The sequence below is a fragment of the Zootermopsis nevadensis genome, unplaced genomic scaffold (genome assembly GCF_977971745.1).
Source record: "Zootermopsis nevadensis isolate Lab colony 2312 unplaced genomic scaffold, Znev_1.0 Znev_ptg000007l, whole genome shotgun sequence".
In the NCBI taxonomy this organism is placed as follows: domain Eukaryota; kingdom Metazoa; phylum Arthropoda; class Insecta; order Blattodea; family Termopsidae; genus Zootermopsis; species Zootermopsis nevadensis.
The window spans coordinates 6,767,881-6,795,398 of NW_028259139.1; the positions used below are offsets into that span (position 1 = coordinate 6,767,881).

At 35.4% G+C, this 27,518-nt stretch overlaps 8 protein-coding genes across 21 annotated transcripts in view; 6 read left to right on the forward strand and 2 right to left on the reverse strand.

Annotated features, from left to right (window-relative positions):
* Positions 1-4,994, forward strand: part of homer (protein) — a 29,504-nt gene extending 24,510 nt beyond the window's left edge. For all 6 annotated transcript variants that reach the window (XM_022069481.2, XM_022069479.2, XM_087344143.1 and 3 more), the window contains one exon: positions 89-4,994. In XM_022069481.2, the coding sequence (XP_021925173.2) occupies positions 89-274 (186 nt within the window). In that variant the 3' untranslated portion in view covers positions 275-4,994. The remainder of the gene's footprint in view (positions 1-88) is intronic.
* Positions 4,995-5,601: 607 nt separating this feature from the next.
* Positions 5,602-8,359, forward strand: LOC110832467 (alpha-ketoglutarate dehydrogenase component 4). The gene is made up of 4 exons (XM_022069490.2): positions 5,602-5,775; positions 6,489-6,546; positions 7,338-7,498; positions 7,641-8,359. Exons 1-4 carry the CDS (start codon positions 5,743-5,745, stop codon positions 7,656-7,658), a joined length of 270 nt encoding a protein of 89 aa, XP_021925182.1. The 5' UTR covers positions 5,602-5,742; the 3' UTR covers positions 7,659-8,359.
* A 1,059-nt stretch (positions 8,360-9,418) lies between these two features.
* CNPYb (FGF signaling regulator protein canopy b) lies at positions 9,419-12,185 on the forward strand. The gene is made up of 5 exons (XM_022069489.2): positions 9,419-9,681; positions 9,836-9,962; positions 10,534-10,668; positions 11,088-11,172; positions 11,558-12,185. The coding sequence occupies exons 1-5, from the start codon at positions 9,582-9,584 to the stop codon at positions 11,840-11,842; spliced, it is 732 nt and encodes a 243-aa protein (XP_021925181.1). The 5' UTR covers positions 9,419-9,581; the 3' UTR covers positions 11,843-12,185.
* A 154-nt stretch (positions 12,186-12,339) lies between these two features.
* Positions 12,340-14,178, reverse strand: mRpS33 (mitochondrial ribosomal protein S33). 3 transcript variants are annotated; one of them, XM_087344149.1, is made up of 2 exons: positions 14,027-14,178; positions 12,340-12,814 (listed from the first exon to the last, which is right to left on the reverse strand). In XM_087344149.1, exon 2 carries the CDS (start codon positions 12,775-12,777, stop codon positions 12,430-12,432), a length of 348 nt encoding a protein of 115 aa, XP_087200275.1. In that variant the 5' UTR covers positions 12,778-12,814; positions 14,027-14,178; the 3' UTR covers positions 12,340-12,429. The 3 variants fall into 3 exon arrangements, with proteins under 3 accessions (XP_087200275.1, XP_087200276.1, XP_087200277.1); XM_087344150.1 differs by lacking the exon at positions 14,027-14,178 and adding an exon at positions 13,560-13,968; XM_087344151.1 differs by lacking the exon at positions 14,027-14,178 and adding an exon at positions 13,123-13,475.
* On the forward strand, positions 14,165-20,387 carry LOC110832464 (GPN-loop GTPase 2). Of its 5 annotated transcripts, none has more exons than XM_022069483.2 (9): positions 14,165-14,299; positions 14,726-14,855; positions 15,173-15,283; positions 15,594-15,765; positions 15,855-15,977; positions 16,558-16,763; positions 18,832-18,946; positions 19,468-19,663; positions 19,936-20,387. In XM_022069483.2, the coding sequence occupies exons 5-9, from the start codon at positions 15,857-15,859 to the stop codon at positions 20,207-20,209; spliced, it is 912 nt and encodes a 303-aa protein (XP_021925175.1). In that variant the 5' UTR covers positions 14,165-14,299; positions 14,726-14,855; positions 15,173-15,283; positions 15,594-15,765; positions 15,855-15,856; the 3' UTR covers positions 20,210-20,387. The 5 variants fall into 5 exon arrangements, with proteins under 5 accessions (XP_021925175.1, XP_087200272.1, XP_087200273.1 ...); XM_022069484.2 differs by having other exon boundaries at positions 14,235-14,332; XM_022069485.2 differs by lacking the exon at positions 14,165-14,299 and adding an exon at positions 14,435-14,544.
* Positions 14,749-15,759, forward strand: LOC147874593 (proteasome assembly chaperone 3-like). Its single transcript, XM_087343823.1, has 3 exons — positions 14,749-14,855; positions 15,173-15,283; positions 15,594-15,759. The coding sequence occupies exons 1-3, from the start codon at positions 14,749-14,751 to the stop codon at positions 15,757-15,759; spliced, it is 384 nt and encodes a 127-aa protein (XP_087199949.1).
* On the reverse strand, positions 18,630-21,832 carry LOC110832463 (tRNA wybutosine-synthesizing protein 5). The gene is made up of 2 exons (XM_022069482.2): positions 20,714-21,832; positions 18,630-20,345 (listed from the first exon to the last, which is right to left on the reverse strand). Exons 1-2 carry the CDS (start codon positions 21,548-21,550, stop codon positions 20,211-20,213), a joined length of 972 nt encoding a protein of 323 aa, XP_021925174.2. The 5' UTR covers positions 21,551-21,832; the 3' UTR covers positions 18,630-20,210.
* A 5-nt stretch (positions 21,833-21,837) lies between these two features.
* Pex11ab (peroxisomal biogenesis factor 11ab) lies at positions 21,838-27,194 on the forward strand. 3 transcript variants are annotated; one of them, XM_022069487.2, is made up of 4 exons: positions 21,838-22,071; positions 22,457-22,558; positions 22,780-22,895; positions 24,964-27,194. In XM_022069487.2, exons 3-4 carry the CDS (start codon positions 22,817-22,819, stop codon positions 25,521-25,523), a joined length of 639 nt encoding a protein of 212 aa, XP_021925179.2. In that variant the 5' UTR covers positions 21,838-22,071; positions 22,457-22,558; positions 22,780-22,816; the 3' UTR covers positions 25,524-27,194. The 3 variants fall into 3 exon arrangements, with proteins under 3 accessions (XP_021925179.2, XP_021925178.2, XP_021925180.2); XM_022069486.2 differs by lacking the exon at positions 22,457-22,558; XM_022069488.2 differs by lacking the exons at positions 21,838-22,071; positions 22,457-22,558 and adding an exon at positions 22,096-22,298.
* Positions 27,195-27,518: the final 324 nt, after the last annotated feature.

Here is a 27,518-nt window from a genome sequence, read left to right on the forward strand (position 1 = left end):
TTACAGAAAGACTTTTAATATGATTTGTACCTGTTGTCTGTTTCATTGTATGTGTCAGCTGATCTGTTGAATGCCCTTTTTGTTACAGAACCTCCAGCAGGAGAACACAGAGTTGCAGGCTGCTGTATCGTTAGCACAGGCACAGTTGGAGACTGCTCTGTCAGCTCAGGAATCCCAAAAGCGTGTTCTGGAAACGCTGAATGCACAGCTAGCAGCGCGACTACAAGAACTGGCTGGAATTCATCGTGAGATTGCCACAGCTTTACAGACATGAGAGGAGGTTCACAATATTCCTTATTGGTCAACTGTGTAACACTCTTCTGCAGCTTAACTGTCATGACAAGGTGAATGAACAAACACGTGTTTCCTCATTCTGTAAGAGACATCTTTATAGATGATTGAAATGTTAAAGTGTGGTTAATAAATTTTGAAAGAAGAAAAACGTAGCAAAGTAGGTGGAAAATTTTTGCGTAAAGAAAAAGGTAGAAATGATGAAAGTTTGGTAGAAATTTCTCTTATTAAAATTAATATGACAATGTTAAGTTTGTTTTACATACAATGAATTTTTTAAATACAAAATATAGAATGATGAAGCATTGAAACATTGTGTATAAAATTCAAACCGTACATAATAATTACCGTGTTTCATGAATGTTACCGTGAAGCTGAGATGACCATTGAAGTTATTTAAGAATAGTTGAAGTGCAGTGTTTTAAATTTGAGAAAATTTTCAATACACCCCCATTATATAATACAAATGGAATAGGTTTACACACTGAGTTGAATGGGAACATAAAAGGGCTTTATCCGTCTGAAGGTATGGCATATGCTTTAATTGTCACTGTTGCAAAACTTTAGATAAAAGTTTGTGAACAGGTATTGAAAATACTCTCATGTTATGTTAATCTTACGAGAAATTCCAGTTTTTATGAGAGCAAGATATGCAGCTAAAAATAATATGTGTACAAAGTTTTAAATTGTGACTTGGTGCTTGTCCATCGTTACTTTTTCCAAATTCTTTGCATGGAAAATAGTTGATAGTTTTGATGTTGTATTTTTTCCCTGCAAGACTGATGTTTGTTAATTAAAGTAGAAATAGTGTGTGCTGAATTTGGTACACAATTTGAACTTCTTATACAGCAGATGAAATAGAAGTCTACTCAGTTAAAAATGGAGATGTCAGTTTTAAGGATTGTATAGAGCTCCCCCTTTACTTTTAATTAGCAATTTGTTAAAATCTATGTGTAAGTTAATTTCTCCAAGGTTTATTTCACATTTATTATGGGAGCAGAATCTTTGGATCATTTAGAGGCTGAAAAATTTCAATTTGGTGATTCCCTTGGTTGCACAAAGTTCTCAATGCAAATGTCAGTTCCAGTGTTGTTATGTGATGAAACCAAAAATGTCTCATCCAAATGTACATTATCGAATAAACCCTATACTACGTTGCCACATTTCATGGAATTCAGGGGAACTGCTGCATGTATTGATATATATCTTGTATTTGTTTAGAGATCTGAATAAAATAAGTATCAGCTCTTTTATAACAATAAATATTTTACATTGTAATATATTAGTAGTAAAACTTTCTTTCTTTTTATGTAATAAACATTTTTGAATGACTTATATAAGTTGTTAGATATATAATGGTGGTACACTGTGTATAGTAAAATGTGTTGGGCGAGGCAGCTGGTTCTGCACAAACTCCCCCAGAGAGAAATAATTAATCACCACTGCTAACACTGCCCAACAGTTGGAATTTGTTGTGATAACAGTATATACACATTCAGTTCAATGAATGATGTTGCAATTGTAAGTGATAGTGTGCTTAAGTAGTCAGGATTAAGTCCTGGCACTTTCATGTTTGAGATACTCTTCAATTTTCTTTCCTATTATAAGTCGGCTTTATTATTGAATATATATTGCTACGAGACATTTAATTTCTTGTCCTTAATTTTATATTTACACTTTGATTTTATTTGTACGGAGCCAGGATAGCTCAGTCAGTACAGTGACTAACTACGAGTTGGACGCCTGGGGTTCGATCCCCAACAGGGGAAGAGGATTTATCGTCTAGCCCCTTTGTTTAGACCAGCTCTGGGGCTCACCCAGCCTGCTGTCCAGTGGGTACCAGCATCCTTTTCTGGGGGTAAAGCGCGGCCAGGGCGTGATGCCGACCGCGCACACCCATTTAGTGCTGAGGTCAAAAATGAGTAGGAACTATACCTCCACTCTCCCCAAATGACCTACAAGGCATGTAGTGGGACTGGTTTACTTTACTTTATTTTATTTTTATTTGTACAGTGAACTTGAATAGTTATATTAACATTGAAAAGTTAGGGAAAATATTTATAATTAACAGGAAAATGGAGCCAAGATTACATGCATATATTTATTTACATAAAATTCAAAATATAGTTTGTTAAGTTAATTTTCATCTTTTATTTTATGCCATATGTGGTGTATATGTGGTATACTTGATATGAATTTTTGAAAGTCCAAAGAGAGTCCCTTCAAACCATTACATAAACTAGATGAGTCAATATGTTGTAAGTAAATGCACTTTAGATTAGAAACTCACAAAATTGTTCTAATACTTATAGAGCTGCAAGTAAATGTAGTTCAACTCTGTTCTAATATGTATCTGTATTATGATATTACGTATCTGTATTATGATATTATCATGGCACAAAGATCAGTTTTACACTGAACAGCCTGAACCAGATATTGGTCACATAATGAGTATTTATATTTTACCATCTTCCAAGTAGAACAAGTGCTGTATATTAAGTAATATGTCCTATATTCATGGTATTTTATTGCCAAGGGTGATGAATTAAATGGCAGTATAATTTTAATTTGAAGCAGAAACCACCGGTTTTCATTGTTTTAAGAAGAATGTAGACACAAGCTAGTACAGAGTCTCCTCAAAACTGGTGTTCCCTTTCCGACAGACTTCTTGATCATGCACAAGAATAAATACTAATTCATTCCATCAAATTGAGAATCTCATTGTAAGGGAGACGTATGCACTGATCTGTGCATCCTTACTCGTTTCTCTTTCTATTTTATGGTATAAACCTTATCCAATAAATGAATTTAACATATACTGCTTATTTGTCAGCAGAGACTGGTTTTCTCATAAGTGGAAAAGTCTGTGGTGGCATTTTTTGTTTCATTTTACACAGAACAGTAGAGATTCTGCGTGTTTTTAATAGGATCACTTTTAATACTAAGTAGAGCAAGCTCACTATGGATACTTGTGAAAAATTATCAGTATATACTCAAATTTAAAACAATGTTGTTTGAGTGAGATTTCAGGTTCTCATTGCAGTGAATGTGAAGATGGATGTCTTCTGGGCTGTTGTGCCGTGTAGTCTGGTAGACTTTACTGACATTTCAGAGGTACTTGCTGCCTTCATCATCAGTACAACAACCCAGAAGGCAGCCATTTTCAGGCTTGTTTAAGGTCAGTTAACAAACATTGAACTTGTTAATCCTATACCTTGAATCATGCTATATCAGATACTTGTATTCACTTTGAGATAGTGTTGGGATGATCTAAGCTAATGATGTGGATGTCTGTTAGGTCATTAAGTATTTCATATGAATGGTGTCAGGCAGCGTGTTTTAAAATATCTAGGGGGAGGGAACATTTGAAATGGTGTGTTATTGCAAAACTAGATTGAAATTTGTAAGAAAAGACTGAAATATGAGTGTGGTGCTGTTAATGTTATGATTAAGTAAAGTTTCACAACTGCAAATGCACTCTGCTCAATGGTTATATTGATTTGTATCCCAAATACTGCAGTTATGTAGTATGTTATAATTTGTACATATGTTTGGACTGGGTATGAGTATTGTGTACAAGCATTTAATGACAGTACACAAGTTTAATTTTATATTGAGCTGTATTTTTTAATTTTTTATATAAACATTGTTTTACATCTCATTATTTTAAGCCAACAAATGGATTTTAGTGGTAGAAAGTCTTTCTTCACACACACATGCAATAAGCCTGCCTCATAATTTCATTCTGTCTGATTTAAATTTGGCAAAACTTGTATGTCTTCGAGAACAATTTAAATAACAAGACAGTCTTTATTTTACAAGCACATTTTACAAATATATAATATTCATTGAAACCTGTATACTTGGTATATGAGACATTGTAATGACAAGTACAGTACATTTAGTTGAGAAGGAAACTTCATTCTTCTGATTATCTGATGTCAAACTACTGTGCATCACACGCAGATCAGCACAAGTTATTTCCTGTAAGTGCTTGTGACATGTATCAGCCTCAGCTTATTACAAATTCCTTTGTTAGGTCTTTTTCTATTAATTTAGACATGGACTACCAATTTCTCACATACAGCTGCAGCATTCAAAATGTCAGTGAGATAGAAAGGATAGGGAGTGGGCATCCATATCGGTTTTGCCAGGTACTGACAAATAGTTGTACTATCTGTACTGATAACATAGCTCAAAACTGATGGTTTCTTATTTATTGATTTACTAGTGAAATGTGTAAAAATGATTGTCCTGTAATGGAGCTGCCAGTTACATGGTTTTGTCCACCATAAATTATACATTGTGTCCCATACCATTTTGATAGGATTCAAGTCAGTTTGAAATTAAGACTGACAGACAGATTTGAACCTGCCTACTTGGTACCTACCCTGTGAATGACTAGTGTATCATATCAGCAGGATAAAGACTGATCGCCAGCAAAACATTCTCTTTGTTCTCGGTGTTGTAAAGTTTCCTCCTCAATTGAACACTTTGTATGATACACAATGTATCCTTTCCAATTATTCCTTATTCCAAAATGGGCAGGTATGAAATACAAAGGCAATGTCAGAAATTTTTAATATTTGATTACTGGTATGTATATAGAAGTGGTTGTATTATTTTCTGCCAAGAATTGTGTGTTTTATGTACATTCTGGAAGAAAGAAGGTATTAAAGACCAATGAATGCTGGGGATTGTGATACAGGTATTTTTATTGGTGTTCCTCAGATTTGTAGAATATGTGGATCGGGTCCCATGAGAAGAATCCTCCAGAATTTGAAAGTCATGTTTATCCATATGACATACTTTAGACCAAGAAACTTCAATATATCTTTAAAAACCTGAGATCCCAAATGGGTTACAGAAATCTTCCAGCAGAATTAGAAAATGGGTGGAGGAAAACATGAAAGCGAATTCAGGAGATACCCCAAGTTCAACCAATTCACTTGTGAATGAAAATATCTTTAAATTGTTTCCCACTTCAAATATCTAGAAGTTACCCTTAGAAACATGTGAGGCATCTTTTGCACTGCATATATCAAAGCTAGTCATGACATTCCATTTATTAAGGCATGGCCTTAGATCATTTCCAACCGAAGATTTCATTGCCTAGTACTGACTATTATTCGATGGGGAATAATAATTGTGAGGTAAAACGCATTCTGTGCTACGTCAGCCGCAACAGAATATTACGACAGACTAATTAACGATATTAGAAGAAATATCGAATAAAAAATATATAATGCTAACAATAAATCCTTGGTTGAAAATCTCTTTGCTCAAAGATAAATATAAACCTTAATCTTTGGATCACAGCACAGATGAAGAGATGAAAATGTTGTAGTAAAGTATTTAAGACTGAAAGCATAAAATTTATGTGCGGATAATAGAGGAGATTGCGTTTAAATTCCATTCAGTCAAATGATTTCTTACTTATAAGTGTTATAAATGGCTGGTATTTCTGTTGCAAGATCATGGCAAGTAAGTATATGCAAACAACAGTAATGGAAATTGGTTTGATTCAATGGACAGGGAAGTCGTCCGCAAAAATTCAGAATGCTTTGTAATAAGGCCTTTTTAGATTTCAATTTACCTGCCTCATAATATTTCACAGAAACTAACGTATTCATTTAGTTTTCTTTTTCTTGTGAGAATAGAGTCAATAGTCGCAGTAGAATCTATTTTAACCTATCTGTAACAATATGGCTTGAGTAACGACTATTATACTCCAGGACTCTGTTCCAGACCAGCTAAGTACAGGTCGCATTTTTACGACAAATTTTTCCGAGACAGTTTAACATACTTTAGTATTTATATGTACGTGGTATCCTGAATGGTTTCTTCATTCTGAGCCCCCGCCCCCCAAGTGTACTAATATATGTCACCATCTTTATTTAATATTCGTATGGGTAACAAAATTTAATGAAAACCACCTCATTGTGTGATTGTCATAGTTATTATTTTTTCTTCAAGTGATGTGTCCACACTTTGTATCTTACTGATAGAGAACAATATTGGTTGATTTCAAGTTCTGTGTTTTGTAAACTTTGCTGTATTAAACCACGTATAATCCATATTGACAGCATAACTCACCAATATTTTAACTTTATATTTCATCTTCAACTACAGCTTAACAACCTGAGCAGGCACAAAGGTGATTTTTTCTGATTATTAATTTTGCTTTTAATCCATAGGTTATCAGACCACATGTACCAATGATAAAATTCAGGAAAGGAGGTCGCTTAGTTGCAGGTAAGATTTGCATTTTGAAACATAAAAAGCTTGCATTTAATTCATGAATATTTTGTGTGCAATTGGGGAAGTTTAATTTTATGAAATAAAACAGGAACGTAGTACAAAGATTTTCAGAAGGTAAGATTAGAAAGGGAGGAGTAATCTACATAATTCTATTGAGGCTTGTCAAGAGGCTGCCTTTCTGACACATACACATGTGCATATTTTAGCCATCATACACAAATAATTGTGTGTGGGGGGGGGGGGAAGTGCTGTGCTATCTGTGCACTTCTGTCAAGAATATTCTCAGAGCTGGAAAAGGTTATACTAATTTCAGAGCACATACAACATTTTTTAAAGACACAGAATAGCATACACACAAACGTTACTTCAGGAACAGAATTTGCATGTTAATATAATACCAAATAATTGCTATGAAATTCACATACATCCTGTACCATAACTTCAGTGTTCTTTGATAGGTAATATTGTTCACTGTATGGCATGGACTCCAGTGCTAGATGGATTCATTTTGGTCTCTAGAAGTCTACTATTTGTTTTGCACTTTGATAAGGATTTTTCTCTAATGCAGGCTTACGTATCACATGATCCATACAAAATGTCTTTTCAGAAACTGGTATATCAGATGGACATCCTTGTTCCAAGGAATGTAATGCAATATTATTTCTTGAAAAGTGGGAGTTAATTTCACCCTTTGAGTGTGGGAAATATTGTAAAATATTTCTTGTAATAGTTCCTTAAGAAAGGTGTCTGATATATTCTTAAGTGGAATTATGCGTTGGTTGTAGGCTCAGAAGGCACTGTGACCCCAACACCACAACATGCCACAGGATCAGCTGGGGCAGGAAAGAAGACCAACATTGCTTCAAGACCTGTAATTGAAGACTATCAACTCCCACTCCGGTATCGCAGACAGCCAATTGATGAAAAGGAAATTGCCTATATTAATGTATGTAAGCTGATAGTACAGTTTTCTTGAGAATGCATGATGTAGAACATTGACATTAAATTACTTGTGTTTGGAATGGGGTAAGTTATTTTAAAGCTGATATCATGTGTTTTTGTTTACTTATTCATGCACATTTTTTCAGAGAGGTGGACCAGAGTGATACCGACAGTCTGCGTGAGAAGACTGTAAAACAGCACTAACCAGTTCTGATTAGTTTTGGATAATTAGACTTCATTTGTTGTTCAGTTAGTTTGTTGTGCAGAATGTGGAACATATTTATATACTGCAGGTCATGAAAAATTTATTTAATAGTAATTGTTAATCTTCATTATATATAAATTAATTAATTTTTGTGTTATGGAAAAAGTTCAATATTTAGTATGTAGTTAAAATTGTTCTCAAGTTGTTGGTACCCTATATTAACCTGTTTAAGGCATTGTGTCTGTAATCAAGTGAATAAAATTGGAACGTTGTGAAGCAGCAATGAACTAATTATGCCACCTGTTGATAAGTAGCATGTGATAATGGTGCTACTTTATTTTGCCACATTTTTGAGCAGTTTAATTCTGGAACTGGCCTTTAAATTTATGTATATTTTTTTTATAATAAGTGTCTTTCTTTGTATAAAGTTCCAAATAGGGGCATTCTATAATACAGTTGGGAAAAAGTAGTGTATATTGAAGTTATGTCTCCTATGAGATGTGTATAAATATAACCGTTTACTGATAGGAGAAATATTTAATTTATAATATGAATTCAAAAATGTTTTCGAGTGAGATGTTAAAACACGAGTTTTATAGGAATCGGTAATGAAGAAAATAAAAGGTAATAGTGTTTGATAATGGACACTTGCAGAATTTACTTGATTTTTGCTATCATTGTTATGACATTATCCCCAACTTAACCTTTATCATAATGACAATAAGGTATTTAAACACTTGTATTATGTGACTGTTAACTGGACTTTAAACTCTAGGTTTGATGGTTTAGCTGAATGTTTCTGAAGCACACAACCAATTGGACTGGGCATATACCATAATGCACATTGATAGAGGTTAAAAAAAGAGTTAGAAATGAGTAAATTGACTAAAAAATTGGTGTTGGGCTAGGACCTGTATGTAGAACTATTCCATTAACTCCAGAATTTAAGTCAGACTGTGGATGTTGAAGACCTGTATGCCCTCATATTTCATCAACTGATTAGCATTCATACATCTAAATATGAAGAAAAGTAAACCAGTGACAAGGCCATCTCAGGTGAGAAATAAAAATAGCAATAAAAGTGCACATAAAGTATCTGTGGTTAGTGATGGAGGGAATCCTTGGAGGTCCCACATTTAACATAAAAGATGGGATGGACAGGAATTTTATCTTTCATGCCATGCCCCAAAGATCATTATGGCCCACCCAATGGATACTAGTCTCTCCAAAACCTGGAGCAGGGTTAGATGGAGCATGAAGTTTACAAAGTACTAACATCATATACCGAAGTTCAAAATGAGCAGGTAGTTCATACATTATGTATATTGGGATGGTATGTCAGCATAGGTTCAAATTTTGGTTTTTCCTTTTTTGTGGGGATGCATACTGAAGATGCGTACAGCTTTGCGTAACCAAACCCGTTTTATATTGAAAATTATTGAGACAGTCAATTTGCGACGTCATCCGAACAGTGATCAGTAAAAATATTGTGATCCGCCCATGACGAAATCTGGGTGTACAAGTATATCTGCATCTGCATGTTGCAGTATGAGACCAAGCCCCGTAGATTTCTCTCTAACGTTTATTCACTTCGTGATCTTATCTGTTTCTGCAACATAATGCTGCTTCGTACTCAACAAATAACATACATCCACCAAGCTTCACTTAAATTTACAAGATCATATAATTTTATCTTTAAATTCGCGGAAAATTTGCTTGGTAACACTGCACTATCGGTACCTGCGCAAGATGGTTGCGTGTTCCGGTGCTTGAACCGGAGTTGGTGTGAGTGAATGTATTGTAATGAGACAATGAAGATTCGTTATCAGAGAGGAAGAGGCTGTTATTAGAGAAGTGCGGGTTTTGTATTCAATATTTAAGGATGTTTTTCAAAGTGATTTTGTTTGTTTTATTTATAAGCCATGTTTGTTATAGTGGCAAGGAAGAAGAAGAAGGCGTAAAATATGCAAATAAATGCGAAGGTAGATTAGTTGTAATTTTTAATACATAATTCAATTAAATAATTTCTTGGAGTTGTATGTGAGATGATAACAAAAGGCTTTTTAGTGTGGTGAACGGCAAAATGCTGTTCTGGTCGACGTTTTAGTATTTGGTTATGTTCATTTTATGTTACAGTTTGTAAAATCTTAGCAACAGAATTGGAATCAAGATTAGATGAAACGGGGAAAACGCATGAAGTTTTGGAACTTGGCTATTCAGTAGATGATGTTAAACCGAAGCGGAAGACCAAGTATCAGAAATCGTAAGTATCAGGATGGCGAAAGTAGTGTAATGAAGCAGTTCCTGTTATGCATGCTTCAGATAGTAAAAGTATACAGTGTGCACATAATAGCTCTTAAGAACAAGGAATTATGAATGACATGGTGACATCCATGCGCTTCAGAATACTTACGAAAAGAAAATGTAGTTAATTTCATAAAGAGAAGTGATTTCCAGTCTAAATTAAAACTGAAGTGGGTTAGCAACTTTTCATATTTTACAGTATCTTTAACCATTTTTAAGTGTCCCATCTCTGTTGATTATCTTTGATTTATTTCTTTTGTTTTAATTGTCTAAGATTCACTTTTGTAACAAAGTTGGTAATGCTTCAACTTTATAAAATAGTACTGTTCTTAACTTATTTATTTCTTACCACTTAAAATGACATGTCTTATTGATAAATGTTGCATGACAAAATAATTACTCTGAAAATGAATTCCCTCCAGTTCAGTGTCAAGGTGGACTACATTTGTGCCACATATTAAAAGGCAAGATGTTTATGTGGACTACTATACAGTAAAAATCCACTGAAAGTAGAATGTTTTTTTCCCCAGTGAGTTACGTCTTGTCGAATCTTTAGATGGCCTTTGTGAGAGAGTATTACAGTACAACATTCATAAAGAACGTGAAGATAGTACAAGATTTGATAAAGGCATGAGCCAGACGTTTAGAACACTTCATGGATTAGTGTAAGTAAAACAAGTAAGGAAATGTATGCATAGCATAACAGTTCTGACAACATTCACTCTGTTATTGCCTCAGTTTATGACTACTAATTTTTAATAACTTTCTTATTAATATCATAAAACAGCATACACATGTAAGACTGATTTTAATTTTTCACACCAGCCTAATTGCAAGGTAGGGAATGGATAGTGACATGGCAACAAATGATAAAAGAGTCTAAAAATATAGGACTTTAGATTCTCACAGTAGTGAGTATGAAGATGGCTTGTCTTCTGTGTTGTAGCATCATACTGTCTGGTAGATGTTTATCAGCATTTCAGAACATGATACATCATTACACTTGCATGTTCCTCATTGTTGATTATGAATAAACTTTATGTATTGTTTTCTTGTGTTACTTATGTCACATATGTATTTTTAGGGATAAAGGTGTGAAGGTAGACTTGGGGATTCCATATGAATTATGGGACAGACCCTCAGCTGAAATAACGAACATGAAGACTCAGGTAATGTTTTATCAATCCGTAGTTGTTTTAAAACGCATAGCCATGTTTTTATATATAAAATAGCACTTGGTAAATTTCAGTCAGTTACAGTTAACTTTGATGTCAGATTTTTATGCAGTCTCTTTTAAGTTGGCAGTAATCAGTTCTTGATCTGGGATGGTTTGCGCAACTGTCGATTCTAAGAAACGAGTTTTTTAGCTCTTTTTGACAGTGTTTGGATTCATCTACATTGAGTATGAAGATGACTATCTTCTGGGATGCTGTATATTGAATTTCTCTATTGCCATGGCAACATTTGAAGGAAGTGATAATTCACATAACATACATCCCCCCTTACATATGTTTTATCACATTTTGTATGCAATTGGGTTCTTTTTTGTTGCAGTGTGAGTCACTGCTAGAAGAAAATGAAATGGCCATAGAAGACTGGTATTTCACTCACCAGGGAAAAATTTCACTTAAACAGTTCCTGTGTTCAGATAAAGCTCTGAAGGGAGAAAGTGATAAATGTCTTGATGAGAGATTCCCATCAATGTTACCGGAGGAAATAAAACCAAAGGCTCAGAAAAAGAAGAAGAAGAAGGGGAAGAGTGAAGAGAAGCAGCCCAAGGATGATATCGACGAATCAGATTTAGAACCTATGTTTGTGAATGTAAAAGAAGAACTGTAATGTCGCAGTCACGATGAACAATGAATATTCAGTGTTTAAAATGTTGCTTTCTGACTAGTCAATGACAAGATGTCATGCAGGTGATACAAGATATGGCTCAGCAGTGCACACAAATATTCTCTAACAAGAAAACATTCCAAGAATCAAATTGCAGGGAACTGTAGAGCTTTATTTAAGATTTGATGCAGAAAACCTTACACTGTGAGTTTTCAAAAATTTAAATGTGTATTTATCTGAACATATTTTATAGGAAGAAACTATGTTTCCAGAAATATGACAGGTAAAATGTAAATTACCAATTATGTAAAGAAATTGGAAGATTAAATACTGCATGGTGACAGTATCTCCCAATTTACTGAGGCTTGCCACGGAAACAAGATGTTCATCTGTACTTCATGTACAAGATATTTAAGAATTAACATCTCCACCATTTCTGGACCACTTCAAGTGTTTAGGAAAAGACTTTGGAAAGTAAATATAGTTTGTTGAGTATACAGTTTCTTCTAAAAAAGGACCTTTATTTTATATTAAGTAATAAACACTATAATCTCTGTTACTATAACTAAAAGAGCAAGATCTTCATCATCTCACTCCTTACTTTTTAACATTGCTCTCTTTCCTTCTCCTCTTACTGGTTTTACCTTGCCCCTTAATGCTCTAAGTCTTGTCATTTCTTCTTTAAAATCCTGATGCTCATCTCTGAAGAGCCCATAGTCTCGTAACCTCATCATCAATTTATGAGTTTCAACATGTCGTGGATAATAATCCACCATATAGGGTTGCTGATATATGGGATTTTCACTGAACAACTTCACCACTTTCATAGACTTTGAATTAGTGTTACGAACCACCTCGCCAAATATTCGTCTGCTTAATCTGTTCATTCTAATTGCATAGTTTGTTCCAACATTTGCAAGTTGCAAATACTTATTCATTCCTGACACTTAGTCACTTTCTGACACCAATAAAAACCTGAAAAAGATAAACCAATTTCAAATTAGTTTCTTCACATCACATTTTCTCAAACTGGGGAGCAATAAAACATGGAGCCCCTGAGGGGTCAATTGTAGGACCCTTGCTTCTCATATACATAAATTACCGTCTTCCAAAAATAAGTACATTAAAATAATCCATAATATTAGTTGATGACAAAAGTGTCATAATTTCTAGCAAAAACTTTGATCAAGTGTGTGCAACATCATATGAGTTAATGATTTACTGCTAATAAGCTGGTCCTAAATCTAGATAACATAAATACAATAACATTTATAACAACTCACCATAGTGTGCTCAAGGTAATGGAAATAATGCAAAGTATATACATGAGTCAGCAACTACAAAATTCCTAGGTCTGCAAACTTATAACCTAAATTGGACAAATCATACTGATAAGCTGATACCTAACTAAAGCTGCATGTCAGTAACAAAGACTTTAATCACTTTACTTTGCCTATTTTCCCTCCACAATAAAGTATGGAATAATTTTGGGGTTTAATTCATCAAACAGCCAAAATATATTAACTTAACCAAAAAAACTTAGATTAATGGTTGGTGCAGAAGTTAATTCAAGAGATCAGAGATATTTACTCTTCCACAACAATACATATTCTCATTAATGAAATTCATTGTAAACAACCAAGAGCATTTTCAAACCAATTCTGCTGTACACAGTATCAACACAAGGAATTAGAATCAACTTCATGGATGAAGTTCCAACCTCTCATTTCTGAGGGATGCACGGTGCAATAACCAGCGATCTTCAAATTTTCAACAGTTTACCATCAAGTCTTCTAAATAAAATGGCATAATTTAAGGTAACATTAAAAATATCCTTAACTGCATACTCCTTTCACAATGTTAATCAATTTCTAATGTTCACAAATTAGTCACAATGTTCATCAAAGTTTTCTTGTCTTCATATATAAATGGGTAATGAAATTTATCTGCATGTAATAGGTGGATGTATTTGTAACAAACCACTAATAATGTGAAATCGTATGAATTGTCTTTATTATGACCAATTCCACATCCTGTTGTCATCTAACTTATGGATGCATGCAATGTAGTAAAGCTGTATGTATAATGAAACTGTAATTATAACAACGGTCATTACACACCCACCTACTCATCAACACAAAGAAACAAATAAGAATTTTCTCACACAAAAATAAAAATGTTTTCTACCTGCCGATCCCGTAAACTACTTTACCATCACAAGCCTCTGCCCTTGCCCCCTACTGTTTGTTTTCTGAGTTTCTTCCATTGGTATTCAGTGACAGGAATTGAAAGTATACGTCCGTTGCTTATCTAAAGTCTGTGCTTTTCAGTGTCTGACAAAAACGAGAAACCAACGGTCTAGCATCTTTGGTATCATATCTTTGTGAAGAAGTGAGCTCGTACGTTAGCTATGGTCGGAATTATCTGTGGTGAGATGTAAATTATAAATCATGCAGGATGGTAAGATGTTACGGTAGTAAAATGAAAGTTTAGGTATTAGTGTTTGATTGTAACTGTGTTCTTTATAATTTAAACTCCATTAATATTCGTGTGGCGTGACCTTGCTTCCTTTTTGCTCTGTGTGAATGTGTTGGTAGTCCGTGGGAAAAAAAATAATCTCGGCTTGATATGTCATGCGCCATAGTGTTGTTGGTAATCACTGTGGTGTAGTTTTCCTAAAATATTTGGAAATATATGGGCTGTTCGTGAGTGCAAGTTTAACATCTTCTAAATTTAATGAGTAATTAATCGTGCTGGAAAAGATTTTCCCATAAACATCTCAAGGTTGCAATTCTAAGCACAGCAGCCATCCATGAGTAGCACTGATGTCACATGTTTTAAGTTTAGAGAACAGGATTACTGACAATTAAAAATTTGTTTTTGCAGTTGTGACTTTATGAAAAACTGAAATGTCTTCATGCCATGCAGATGAAAATTCTCAGTCCACTATAAAATCCAGAGTTATTGGTGTCAAAATTGATGGCACTGAGACAGACATAGTTTTAAATGAGTACAGGTGAGTTATATTTGGAAGATCCTGGGTTCAGATATTGTTCCAAAGGACAGCTATCCTGGAAAAGGTTTTTCATGTTTTTCCAATTATTTATTAATTAATCGTATTGTTCAGAGCTTTTTAGTCAGTTACTGAATCATTGTTAAATAAAGTTCAAACAAAATTATAATCTATATATATATATATTACTTGTGAATGTTACTTTGTACAGCAAAAAGTAAAGTAAATGTAATTACCAAGTTTTTGAAAAACTTTTTTACACATTATTTTATTGAATTTGACATATGATAAATTGCATATAACATTTTATTCTATAACAGGGATCGACTCTTCATTATATTGACGCAATATAAGAAATTTGGATCACTTATTTCTATATGCAAAGAAACAGCACACAATAACAACGGTTGCAGTGAAGTGTATCAAGTTAGGTAAGATATAGTTTGTCTTTGTAATGTAGGATAAAAAATTGTGTAGTGTGTTTGAACCCAAGTTTATTCTCTAACATGCTTTGTTCCAGTATTATTCTGTTTTCAATTTTCAATGCTGTATATGTAGTGGGTCATTTGTGTAATCACTCCTTGCAATGTGTGCTGGTACATTCCTGGAATATTACGTGTTGATCAAAACTACATTCAGCACACTTGACATCCAGATCTGCAATCTGTAACATTCAGTGCAACTTTGCATGAGCAGTGGCAACTGCTTCTGGTTTCAGTTTTTATTATCTGTGTATTGCAGAACAATTCTTGGTCAGGAAAACACAGCATTTCACCTGGCTGTTCGCTACTTGACAGAACAAACTCAGATGACCAAACCAGCATTATACTCCATCTGTTTGAAGGACTGCAGCGTACAGACATTGAAAGCTATAAAAGAAATAATTCTTCAGAATAAGACGTGGTGAAGCACGGTAATAAAATTGTTTTTATGATTTGGAGTGTATGGAGTAGTATCTTTTTCAGTGTGGAAATGTAACATCATGAGTGGTAAAATTTTCAGGAATGATGAACAGCTTTGGACAGCTTATCATAGGGCCGCCCGGAAGTGGCAAGACAACATACTGTCATGCAGTGAGCAAGTTCCTTGAAAGCATTGGCAGGAAAGTGGCAATTGTCAATGTTGGTGAGAAAATTAATTACTGCTACTGTTTTTATAAATTATTTTCTTAATTTAATATATACTTTTTTTAATCCTGATGCAAATTTCTAGCATTCCAATAATTCCTATAGAGAACCACTCTTCTTCACACTGTTTCCTGTTTGGTAGGATAGTGGACTCTTTGGTAATGAAAATGTTATCTGTAATTAACATACAGTATGTAAACATACTTAGTTTAAATGCCATTGCCAGGCTCGTCATAGTAAGGAAGTTGATTACCATGCAGCTGGAGGTGCATGCTGTATAATCACATGCAGTTGTATTTGACATGGGGCAGTGTTAAATGTTTGTGAGAAAAATGTGCGTGCCTACAAAGAACAATATCCAAGTGCAAAATGTTTCCAATTATTTCTCTCTTTCATGGGGTAAAGCCTTCACTTGTTGCTGTTGGAGATGTTCTGACCGAAGAAAAAGTTTGTTTACTGCCTTCCCCACATTAATACCAGTATTGGTGGTGTACACTGTGGCACTCTTTATGAGGTTTGACTTACATTACCCTCATGCTGCTAATTGTCCAGTTAATTTAATCACTGATACTTTACAGATCCGGCAAATGATACACTGATTTACAAGGCAGCTGTAGATATTTCTCAACTGATAAAACTAGAGGATGCTATGAATTCTTTAACACTTGGGCCAAATGGAGGGCTGTTGTTCTGCATTGAATTCCTTGAAAAGAACATGAACTGGTTGCTGCAACAACTATCTAATTACAAGGGCCATTACTTCCTGTTTGATTGCCCTGGACAGGTAATTATTTCATTGAGTGGTTCATTTTGGTATTCAGTTCTTATACACATAATGAAACTACAGTCAAAACCTTTATAATACATAGAGATACGAGGTGCGATCGGAAAGTTTCCAGACTGCGCCTATAAAAACCCGTACACTTATCTCAGATATTAAATTCATCCATCACCCTCGAAGTAGTTCCCCTGGGAGTGAACACAACGATCCCAGCGCCGCTGCCAAGCCTGGAAGCATCCCTGGAAATCTTTCTTTGTCAGCCTCTCAAGCACCATCTGCGATTCTGCCTGAATCTCTTCTATCGTCTCAAAGCTCCTTCCCTTTAGCTGAATTTTCATCTTTGGGAAGAGGAAGAAGTCACACGGAGCTAAATCTGGCGAATAAGGAGGGTGCGGGATGACGGCCGTGGTGTTTGAGGCCAAAAACTGCCGAACTTTGAGGGCGGTGTGCGCTGGCGCGTTGTCATGATGCTTCACATGTGGAGTTCTTCCTTTAGAATCAGCTGACATGTCCCATAGCCTATCCCAACAATGTCGCACAAGTCGTTGATGGTACGACGTCGATCTTTGTGAATGGCCTGCCGAATCTTTGTAACATTTTCGGGCGTTGTGCTCGAAGATGGTCGTCCAGAACGCTCGTCATCATCGACAGAGGTTCGGCCATTTTTAAAACGTGAATGCCACACAAAAGTTTGTGCACGACCCATTGCGGACTCCCCAAATGCTTGCTTTTGCATTTCATAGGTTTCCATAGCCGTTTTGGCGAGTCTTTGGCAAAATTTGATTTGTTCATGAAAATCCGCCATTCCAAAATCGCAGGAGGGTCGGTGTAATGCACTACCAAAACGCCCGTAACTAAGAAACAAATGCTAATTCGATGATGCCGGCTGGCACACTGATTCACTATGAATGTAGGCCGCACCCCCTAGCGGCAGAAGCTCGTACTACATCCGGTTCGCCCTCTGTTGACACAGTCTTGAAACTTTCCGATCGCACCTCGTATTAAAAAATTATTAAATCAGATATAGACCAAATCAAATTACTTATCTGAAATTGTACAGTTTAATCTTCATGCCCATTGTCTCATGAAAGAAAGAACAAATGTCAGGAACAGTGTAGAAGCAGTGTGTTTAACAGAATTATCTGAAGTGTTTCACAGTATCTTCTGTCACTAAACACAGTATTGTCAGCCAAGTGCCAGGCACAAGCATTGGATGCTGATACCTGAGAGAACAGGACAGATGTCATAGGTACTTATAAAACATTTGACTGAATTTCTGGATTTTCTGTCTAATACCCTTGTTAACTACATAAAAAATTAACATGTGAAGAATGTATTATGGGAAGAATGGCATTAAAAACTGTAGTTCATTGTGTAAGATCAGCTTTCATGTTGAGCTATGTCATTTGTTGAATTTATTCCAACATTTTTATGAGCATTGGAAGGAATTGAACGTATGACACAGCTGTAGCACATGCACTAATCTTTCACGTTAGACACTGGATAAAGAAATGTAAGAATGGCAATCTGTAATTCATTGTTTAGTAACATTTGCTTTGACCTCTTCAGAGTTATAAAGCAATCTGAAGTGTTAAGAGCTACAATACAGAAATATTCTTTTTCCGAATAAGTTTCCACTTTATGTAGTTTGTCTGTTAACCAAGCCTCTACATTTATCTGTCCTCCTACAGCTCCTCATTTATTTTTGCCCCTGCCCCCATGTTCTTTATTTTTTGTGTGTGAAATCTATCCAGACCTGTTCTTACCTGATTTTGGTCTCCATATTAGACATTTTCCTTTTAAATTTATGTTCAAAGTCTTGTGTTGTAATATGTGTATGTGTGTACAGTGAAATAAAGTGAATTGACATTTCCTTAAAGAACTTTAATCCTGTGTCAATACCATGTACATATTAGTGTTGTACTGTTTTGTAATGACATGCAGAGGTTCCAAGTAGTCTGCATTTACCCTTTACTACAATTCACTCATACCATCTTGAGGTTCTGTGCCTCCTTAACTTTCCTGTAATATGATGTTACTTTTTTATTTTTTAGTTTATTTCTAATTTTAGGTGGAACTGTACACACACCACAGTTCTATGAAGAATATAACGGCAAACCTTTTAAAATACGGTTTCCACTTATGTTCAGTACACCTTGTGGACGCCCATTATTGCAGTGATCCTGGTAAGATGGGTTATAACATTCTAACTCTTCACAGATTTTCATAGATGAAATACAGCATATATCACTTATGTAAAATACATGAGAAAATTTAGCATATCTATCTTTTACAATTAGAAAGAATTATGGTACTGTTAATTTGTTAGGTGAATTGATATGTAAGTTTATTTATAGACATACATTTTTAAAGATTTGCCAATAACAGTATTTTATATAAAATTTAATACCATACCAACAATTTTTTAAAAAAGGATGGTAATAACATTCTGTTGTCGTAATCTTGAGGTTTTAGCAATGGTTGATTTATGTTAATATGTTAAATAATAATGTCATTGTTGTGTTTGTTCCTTTATCTTTAAATGTTATAATTTTTGCAACAGATTTTCTAAATTCACTTTTAATTTTTGTTTAAACCTGACATGCCCTGAACTATCAGGAGTAGAATATTCAGAATTATGTCCTTCCAATATTAATGCATGTGCTTTGGCTTTGTGTTATGAGCCCTGTTTTATATTGGTATGTAGGTAAATTCATCTCTGCATTATTGCTGTCACTGTCTACAATGCTGCAAATGGAGCTGCCACATATCAATGTATTGTCCAAGATAGACCTTGTACTTCAGTATGGGGACAAGATGCAGTTTGGAATTGATTTCTATACAGAAGTACTTGACCTTGGATATCTGCTAGAATCTCTCGATGAGAATCCCATTACTCGCAGGTGAGAAACATTACTGTAAGTGAACAATGGTGGCGAAGTTTTGAATGCTTTTGTTGCATGTACTGTCATGTGTCCTCATGATCCATCAGTTTCAGAGACTTTATATATAAAGTACTCAGTTACTTAAAGCTTGAAACAGACCCCACTTATGGATATCTCTCTCTCTGAGCCATCCATCTTGATTTGTGTCAATCACTTTAGTATTTTAGCATCAATAAGACTTGGTGCAGATATTGCAATGACTGATTTCATTGTATTATTTTGTCATGAAGGTACAAAAAACTAAACACAGCGCTGGTATCACTTGTGGAGGATTATAGTTTAGTAACCTTCATACCACTAAATGTCCAAGATCAACAGTGCCTCTTGCGACTTAAGAATGCCATTGACAAAGCCAATGGCTACATATTTGGATCCAGAGAAGAACGTAATGTACAAGCATTGCTTTCAAGTGCTGTAGGAGCAGAATATGAACAGGAACGGAGTGGATTTGTAAGAGATACGTATTCAGCTGATACAACAGAACATGATGTAGACCTTCTGTAATTTAAAACTGTCCTTCCTCATTGGATTTTAGTATTTTTGTTTCTAGAATTGAAATCATTCTTTTAATATAGAAGTCTTTGTAATCATGTGGAAGTGTGTCTAGAAGTTTTGTTGCATTCTCAACAATCTGGATGGCCTGAAATAAAAGAAACGTTTACTGTTTCGATTATCAAAACTTTGAACTGGTTTTCATTTGGCTTGTGTTACTGAACAGCAGTAAATGAATGTTTTATTAAATAGTACTGTTTCCTATAATGTCGGTGGTCTAGATTGTTTAGTTTACAGTTAATTTGACTATATGGTTAGTATTGAACTTTGCTGGTTTATAAGCCATAGGGAAGTAGAGTACAGTATGTATGTAACTTCAAATAGCTTGTGTCTGTAATCTTAACCTTTATCATCCATGCACTGGATCACACTACTATGTGGCTATGCTGTTTGCCAATTAATAAGGAGTAAAAGTCAAAACTGCTGCACATAACAGTAAAATCTTATTGAAATTACCCTGTTGGCTGGAATAAGATCCTTGTTCCCATATGGATCATTCTTGTCATACAGGTCACACTTCAAATTTTTCCAGAAAACATTTACAGCAACACCAAAGTCCAGTGCCAAAGCATTATGGAACCACAAAGCAGGGATGAATATGATGTCACCAGGTTCCATTATACATTCATATCTTTGACTCAAAATAAATTTTGGATAAAGCTGACAATCAGGATTATCAATGTCTAACACCTGTGATTTGTCCCCTATAAGATACATGTTCAGAGCATCACTGGGACTGAACAATGCCATCCTTTTCCGACCTTGAACTTGAATTAATAAATTATCCATCACATCATAATGGGTCCACAGCTGAACTCCAGGAGAACCAATACGAAATACACTTGAGAAGAAACAGTTTTCATCAAAAAAGTCTGGAATTCTAATGTCGCCAGCAAGATTTGGAAACTGCTTCTTGATATCTGCAGTGTCCCTACCTCTCCTGTCAAATCCTACTGATCGTAAATAATAGAATTCACCAGGAACAAGAAAATGATTTTTTTTTGCACATCCTGGAGTTGATGCCCTTTTTACTAGTTCATCAAAGGGCAATGTTTTATAAAGAAAGTTTTTGTTTATGAAGTTCATCTGTGGGCTGGAACTGACGTGGACTTTTACGTCCACAACGCCCACTTTCTCACATATGTATTCACTTGTCCACTTGGATGTGCATTCTCCAATGTCTACACCTCGAAGCAATGCTGGTTCACGTTTGGGGTGAATAAAATGTAAAAATTGTTCTTTCGTAACATTTTCATACACGGAAACTGGACTACTGCTCAACGTACCCTTCATGCCGGTTTAATATATAAATGCAGTAAGATAAAAAATTCTCTCTGTGCAGATGTACATCTAATCCTGCATTAAATTTTGCACACACGCACTTAACCTCACATTTAATCTCATTGAGAGCAGTTGTTCAGAGTATAATATGTAATCTGTGGGCGCTTCTGAAAAATTACTAAACCGCAGAAGTATGAAACAGATGTGTGTTTCACAAAAAAGAAATATTTGACAAATAGACCTTGGTCGAACACAACCCACGAACTCTTTCTGCCACAGAATACAAATGGTTATAAATTTCAACTTTATTATCTGTGATTTCTGGTCACAATTTATGGGTGTGAGTGTGGTGGTGTTTACAAGAAGGGACTGTAAGGATTTATTTCGTCCGGCAACTGTAAAAGACAATTTTCAACCGTGGATATTTTAATAACAAGCACTTTTATAATTTTATTATGTTTTTATTCTGTTACGATGATGGATGTAATAGTAAAATTGAATAGTCAAACTGCTGGAAGAGACAAGATTGCCCGGTGAGTACAGACGTGACGTCTTGATGATGAAGCAAAATTTTATAAATACCGAATTAGAGTTATACAAAATTGAAGTTACGCATTTACTAAAAGCTAGAATCCAATTACAATAGAGATAAACAGTCTTGATATTTCACAAATTAATTTTCTGACGTTTACAAATGTGCATGGATTGTAGTGGTTAATTTAAACAGTGACAGATACTGCAAGAAATAATTAAGAAGAAGGTATGTTGCTATTTTTAAAATGTGTAGGTCAATCACTAAGTACTACGAATCTCACCGTTTGGATTGTACCAGAAATTCCGGTTTTATGTGCAGTATGTGATATGAATATATTTTGAACAGCATTACAATACAATGAATATATATTTTCTTCTCTTCAGCCCATAACAGGATGAAATGTATTGCCACAGTTTGTTTTTGTTGGCCCAGGACAGGGTCCGGTGGAGGGCTTTGGTTAATTCGGTGATGAACCTTCGGGTTTGGTAAGCCATCTAGTTAGTTAGTTAGGATGTAAATAATAGTAAAGCAAGAAACATTTCTTCAGTAGCACAACAGAAAAAACTGAATCACATTTACTCCAAGATCAGCCAAGTGCCAGGTTTAAAAGTTGAACACATGTGATGTATGTAAATGACCACTTTATTTTAAAGACATCATAAAAACCTGTCTGTGCTGGTGTTTAATTTGATTGTTGTTAATCCAGATTGTTACAGTATGCAAGCAAAGCAGCATGGCATTACATGCAGCAGAAGCAGCACAGCAGACAGTCTATAGACAGACTCAAGAGTCTGGAATACACCTTTAGTTCATTTAGGAAATGTAAGTTTACATATGTGTATACATAAATGTATTTTCTAATTTAATTGTATTATTAATGCGCGACATATTCATAATTCTCCACACTGACATATGCTGTGTATGCTGGCATAATTCTAACTTTTTCTAGAATTATATGCAAGAAAGAAACAGACATGTTAGTTATGCATGATTGCCCTTCACAAATTACTGGACTTGACTTGGAATATAGGCTGACAGCTCCATAATCACACTTAAGATACTCCTTGTTGAGGTCAGTGCATCATTTCCATCTTTCTGGTAACTTCCTGATGCAGCAGCAAATCAGTCTTTTGTGGACACTGCCCTGCAAATTGTTTGTACTGTTGCTGGATTTTCTGACAGAGACATGTGAGCCACTGTGTGACTGCTGATTTTGTAATAATGGCAACTTGCAGAATGATGTCTGTGCATACTGTCCCTAAAAGCTGTTTGCTGCATCCATCAGGAAATTTCTAGAAGGATGATAATGCTGTATTGACCTCAGTGCTGAAGTGTGATTATACATCTGTAATCATCTGTCAGTCTGTATTCAAGGTGAGTTCCAATCATTTGAGAACGACCCTTATATGTTTTAATCCAATGATTCGTGAACTGTGTCCATGAGATGTTCAATTTACTCTATTTTTAGCCCACTTTGTTTTATGTGGGAAGATAGGCTTATGGGTGAGCATTCGTACATGTGAGCATTTATCAATGTGTGCATTTGTCCTTGTGATCATTTTTCCGTGTGAGTAATTTTCATGTGAGCATTTATGACAGTGAGCTTCTTCCTGTGTGCAATTTTCATGTGCGGTTTTGTCATGGAACCTTAATCGGTCTTGCTGTTACTTTAATGTTGAAAAATAAAAGAAAGCTGAAACGTTCTAAGTGGGTCAGAAGTTGGTTAGATGGATCAAAACATTCTCACATAAATTTGTTGAATGAAATTCGATTAGAGTCGACGGACTGGCATAACTACCTGCGAATGGATGAGGACATGTATTTGGAACTGTTAAGCTTAGTTAAACTACGAGGATTTGAAGTTCTCGGTGGCTGGTTGAGATGACTAAATGCTACAAGCCTTGCCTTTACCCTCATCTATGTCCACACACGTTACGACTTGTAAACATCCAGTAAACCTCGAGGCAAAAAAATCAAGCAACTGCAGATTTATTGGAGGCTCGGTTTCCGGCCAAATTCAACACACACGCTCCGGTTTGCTAGAAGGCAAGCCTTCAGAGACGCAAACCTTCTGGTAAGCCGTAGCATGTGTGGCCACCCTATCATATACCATGTATTCAGCTCTCTCATCAGGATAACTTTTAAATGAATTAATGTATTTTTGTGAAACTTGGTATGATCATGCCATTAGAAGTCACTCCAACTTTGTTCTGTTCATTTCCTACAATCAGTAATAACAAAATGAAGACATTTTATAGATTTTAAAATGCCATCTGCACGAAATATCTGGTTAAGTAGGACTCGAGGTTCCCGCGATGGTGAGTATGAAGATGGCTGTCTTCTGGATTGCGGCAACATTTAGTGTGCAAGAAGTTTACCAATGTTTAAAAGGTCGTTTCTGCCTCCATCATCAGGGCAATGATGGAGGCATCAAGAACCGTTGAAATGCTGGTAAACTTCTACCATACTATATGGTGCTACAACCCAGAAGACAGCCATATTCTGTTTGTTTGGATTTCAGTTTGACAATGATAGATAGGGGGCCATTGGAGGAAGGCTTAACATTGGTTGCTTGGTGTTTTGAGCATATTAAATGAAATCTGTGGAGTGGAGAAGAGTTGTAAAAGTGTGATGTGGATTGAATGGACTTAGGATAGAGAGCAATTGAAAACAATATTGGTGATAGTATTGAATTCTGTGATAGAATCAGCTGAATAACTGTTCAACTGCAGAAATAAAAACCTTGGAGTTAGTAAGCTACTCAGACTACACAAAGTTAGGTTATTCTTTGATGATTTCACATATTATAATTCATGTTTAGATATCTCAGGTAATTGTAGCTGTTTTATGATTGTGAGTTTCAGCGTTAGTTTCTTTGTGCATTTTGCAGTGTTGCGTCTGGGTAGATTCCTGGACATGCTGTATGGTGCATTTTCATCCATTCACTATCCAGATGTGACAGTGCGGATAACATGTACGTTATCCAAGATAGCCAATGCGCTGTTCCTTCTGGCTGACCATATTCTATGGATTGGTCGAACTGGCTTGATAAATGTTAATAGTGAAAAGTGGGGTAAAGTAGCCAACAAATACTGGCTGTATTCAATCACGATGAATCTGGTTCGTGATGTCTATGAAATATGTTTCATCCTTGAGCGTGAAGGTCATCGATTGGGCGTGCCACCAGGCGAGGTTCTACGTCATACATGTTTGGCAGCTGGTATTAATCGTAAGACGCTTCCACTCAGTTTGCGAGCAGTCACGTTCGTTCAAGACCACAAGGATGTTGTTGTTGACACAGTGAAGAATGGCTGTGATCTGATGATTCCATTGACTGCGTTGGGCTACATGCGACTTAGTCCAGGGGCTGTTGGTCTCCTTGGTGTTGTGTCATCAGTGGCAGCTATAATCAGCCTTGTTGACCCTTTGGCCCGGCTGACACCAGCTTAGATATAAACTACAATATGTACCTTCTCTTCATCAGGTGAAATGAGATAAAGTTCAAATTTCAAATTCCAACAGAAATATAAAATGCCTAATGTTCTGAAGAATCATGGTGTAATACAGTATGCATCTTTAAACCTAAGCAAATGGAAGATATATTTCAAGTCCTTCACTGTATCTGCACTTAACTTCACCTGTAATGCCACATAGGAAAAAGGTCACAAATTTTTGATATCTTTCTGCATTCACTGATGTTGATAAAAGTGACATTTGAAAGAAATTGCAGTTGTACATGGTCGAAAAAGCTATTCTTTGTATCTTTAATGAACTGTTGACTAAAATTTCATACGTAATGCAAACTGTTTGTTTCATTAACATGCATTTTACTTATGTGGATTAGGTGACCAATATTCTTAACTGAATCACTCACTTCATTTGTCACTAGGACTTTTATTGCGATTACACAACCATGATACTGGCACCTCCGTCACTTTTTGTTTCTCCACCCCACCAAGGGGGCTTTGCCCCAGCCAATGAACAAGTACCATCTTAGAGCCTATGCCAGGGACATAAAGTCCATATTAAATCCAGTCAGCGGTTCTTGAATTGAATCATGCAGACAGGCAGACTGGACTGATGAGCCTTATATGCTTTTTTTATTTAGTTTGCTTTGTGCAGAGAATGAGTAATAAATGTGTAGAATGTAAAATGCACGAAACAAAGTAAACTGATTGATGTTGTTTAACAGTCATTTTCTCTTTGAAAATTATATCAAATTTTTATATCACTTCTACCTAAGCACTGCAATTTAAAATTTTGTTGCTGTATTGTTTAGTAGCCATATTCCACAGGACCATTTTGGCTTCAATTTCTGAAGTGAAGTTTTCCATACTAGTTGATTCCATATTGGTGAGTTTTCAGTGGATGCCAAGTGATGACAAAAAGTGTCTTTTGTGATTGTGTTAATTTAAAACAGTGGTCTGCTATGTACCATGCCACTTCCTGTATCATGGTTTTGTGGCAAGACCAGACACACTAAAGACCCAGCTGCATGAACAAATCTTTGTTGAAGTCTCCTGTGAATGCACCATTTAAAAGAATGGTCTGTGTCACATTGCTGACACTCCGTGTTAACACCAAGTGGCCATGCGTAAGAAACCTAAGTTTAAAAGCACCATGAAATCTTTACTGTAACATGTGGCTTGCAACATGATTGATTGTATGTTTTTCCTAATTTGTTTTTTTGGTTTCACTAGTTATTAAAACAAATCTCACTTGGAACAGAAGTTATCATTAATTCAAGAACGTTTTATAATGATAAAATACAATTTTCATAGTCACTTACCGTAAAGAAGTTTACTATGTGACAATTTAATTTTGACAAGTACCGTCTCTTGTAAGATATCTACAAACAAATATTAGAATGCTAGTCACAAATTTGTTTGGTTCTAGGGTAACGCATCACCTTGTGTGTTGTTACATGTTGGATATTATTGTTTATGGTTATTTTTAAATACCATACTTATGTCATATGAAAGGGGATTTGTTACATAATTATTCATTGCTATTGTTCATTGTCTTGTTTTCCAAATATAAGCATAACAGATTGTTGTTTTTATCTGGCATGTGAAAAGCTTATGTATCTGTTATTTGTTTCCATGAGATTTCTTATTTGAATGTGTTCAATTTTTTCTTCCAAACACACAGAACATGTAGACAGATGCGAGCAGTTACAGTTCTACAATTAATAAAAGCTGAGTGTTTGAAACAAACCTGGCCTCGGCCGGTGCAGGTGTCTGGTGGAACTTTCGAATTTTAAAAATTATTCATCAATCTCTGCAAAGACCAGGTGAAGCATAGACCGGGTGAGGAAGAGACCAAGTGGCAGTGACCAGGTGTGGTACAGACCGGGTCTGACAGAGATCAATTCTGGTACAGATGGGGAAGAGAAATTTTTGAAAATAAATTCTACAAACCAAGAAATGCAAATCGTACAAATAA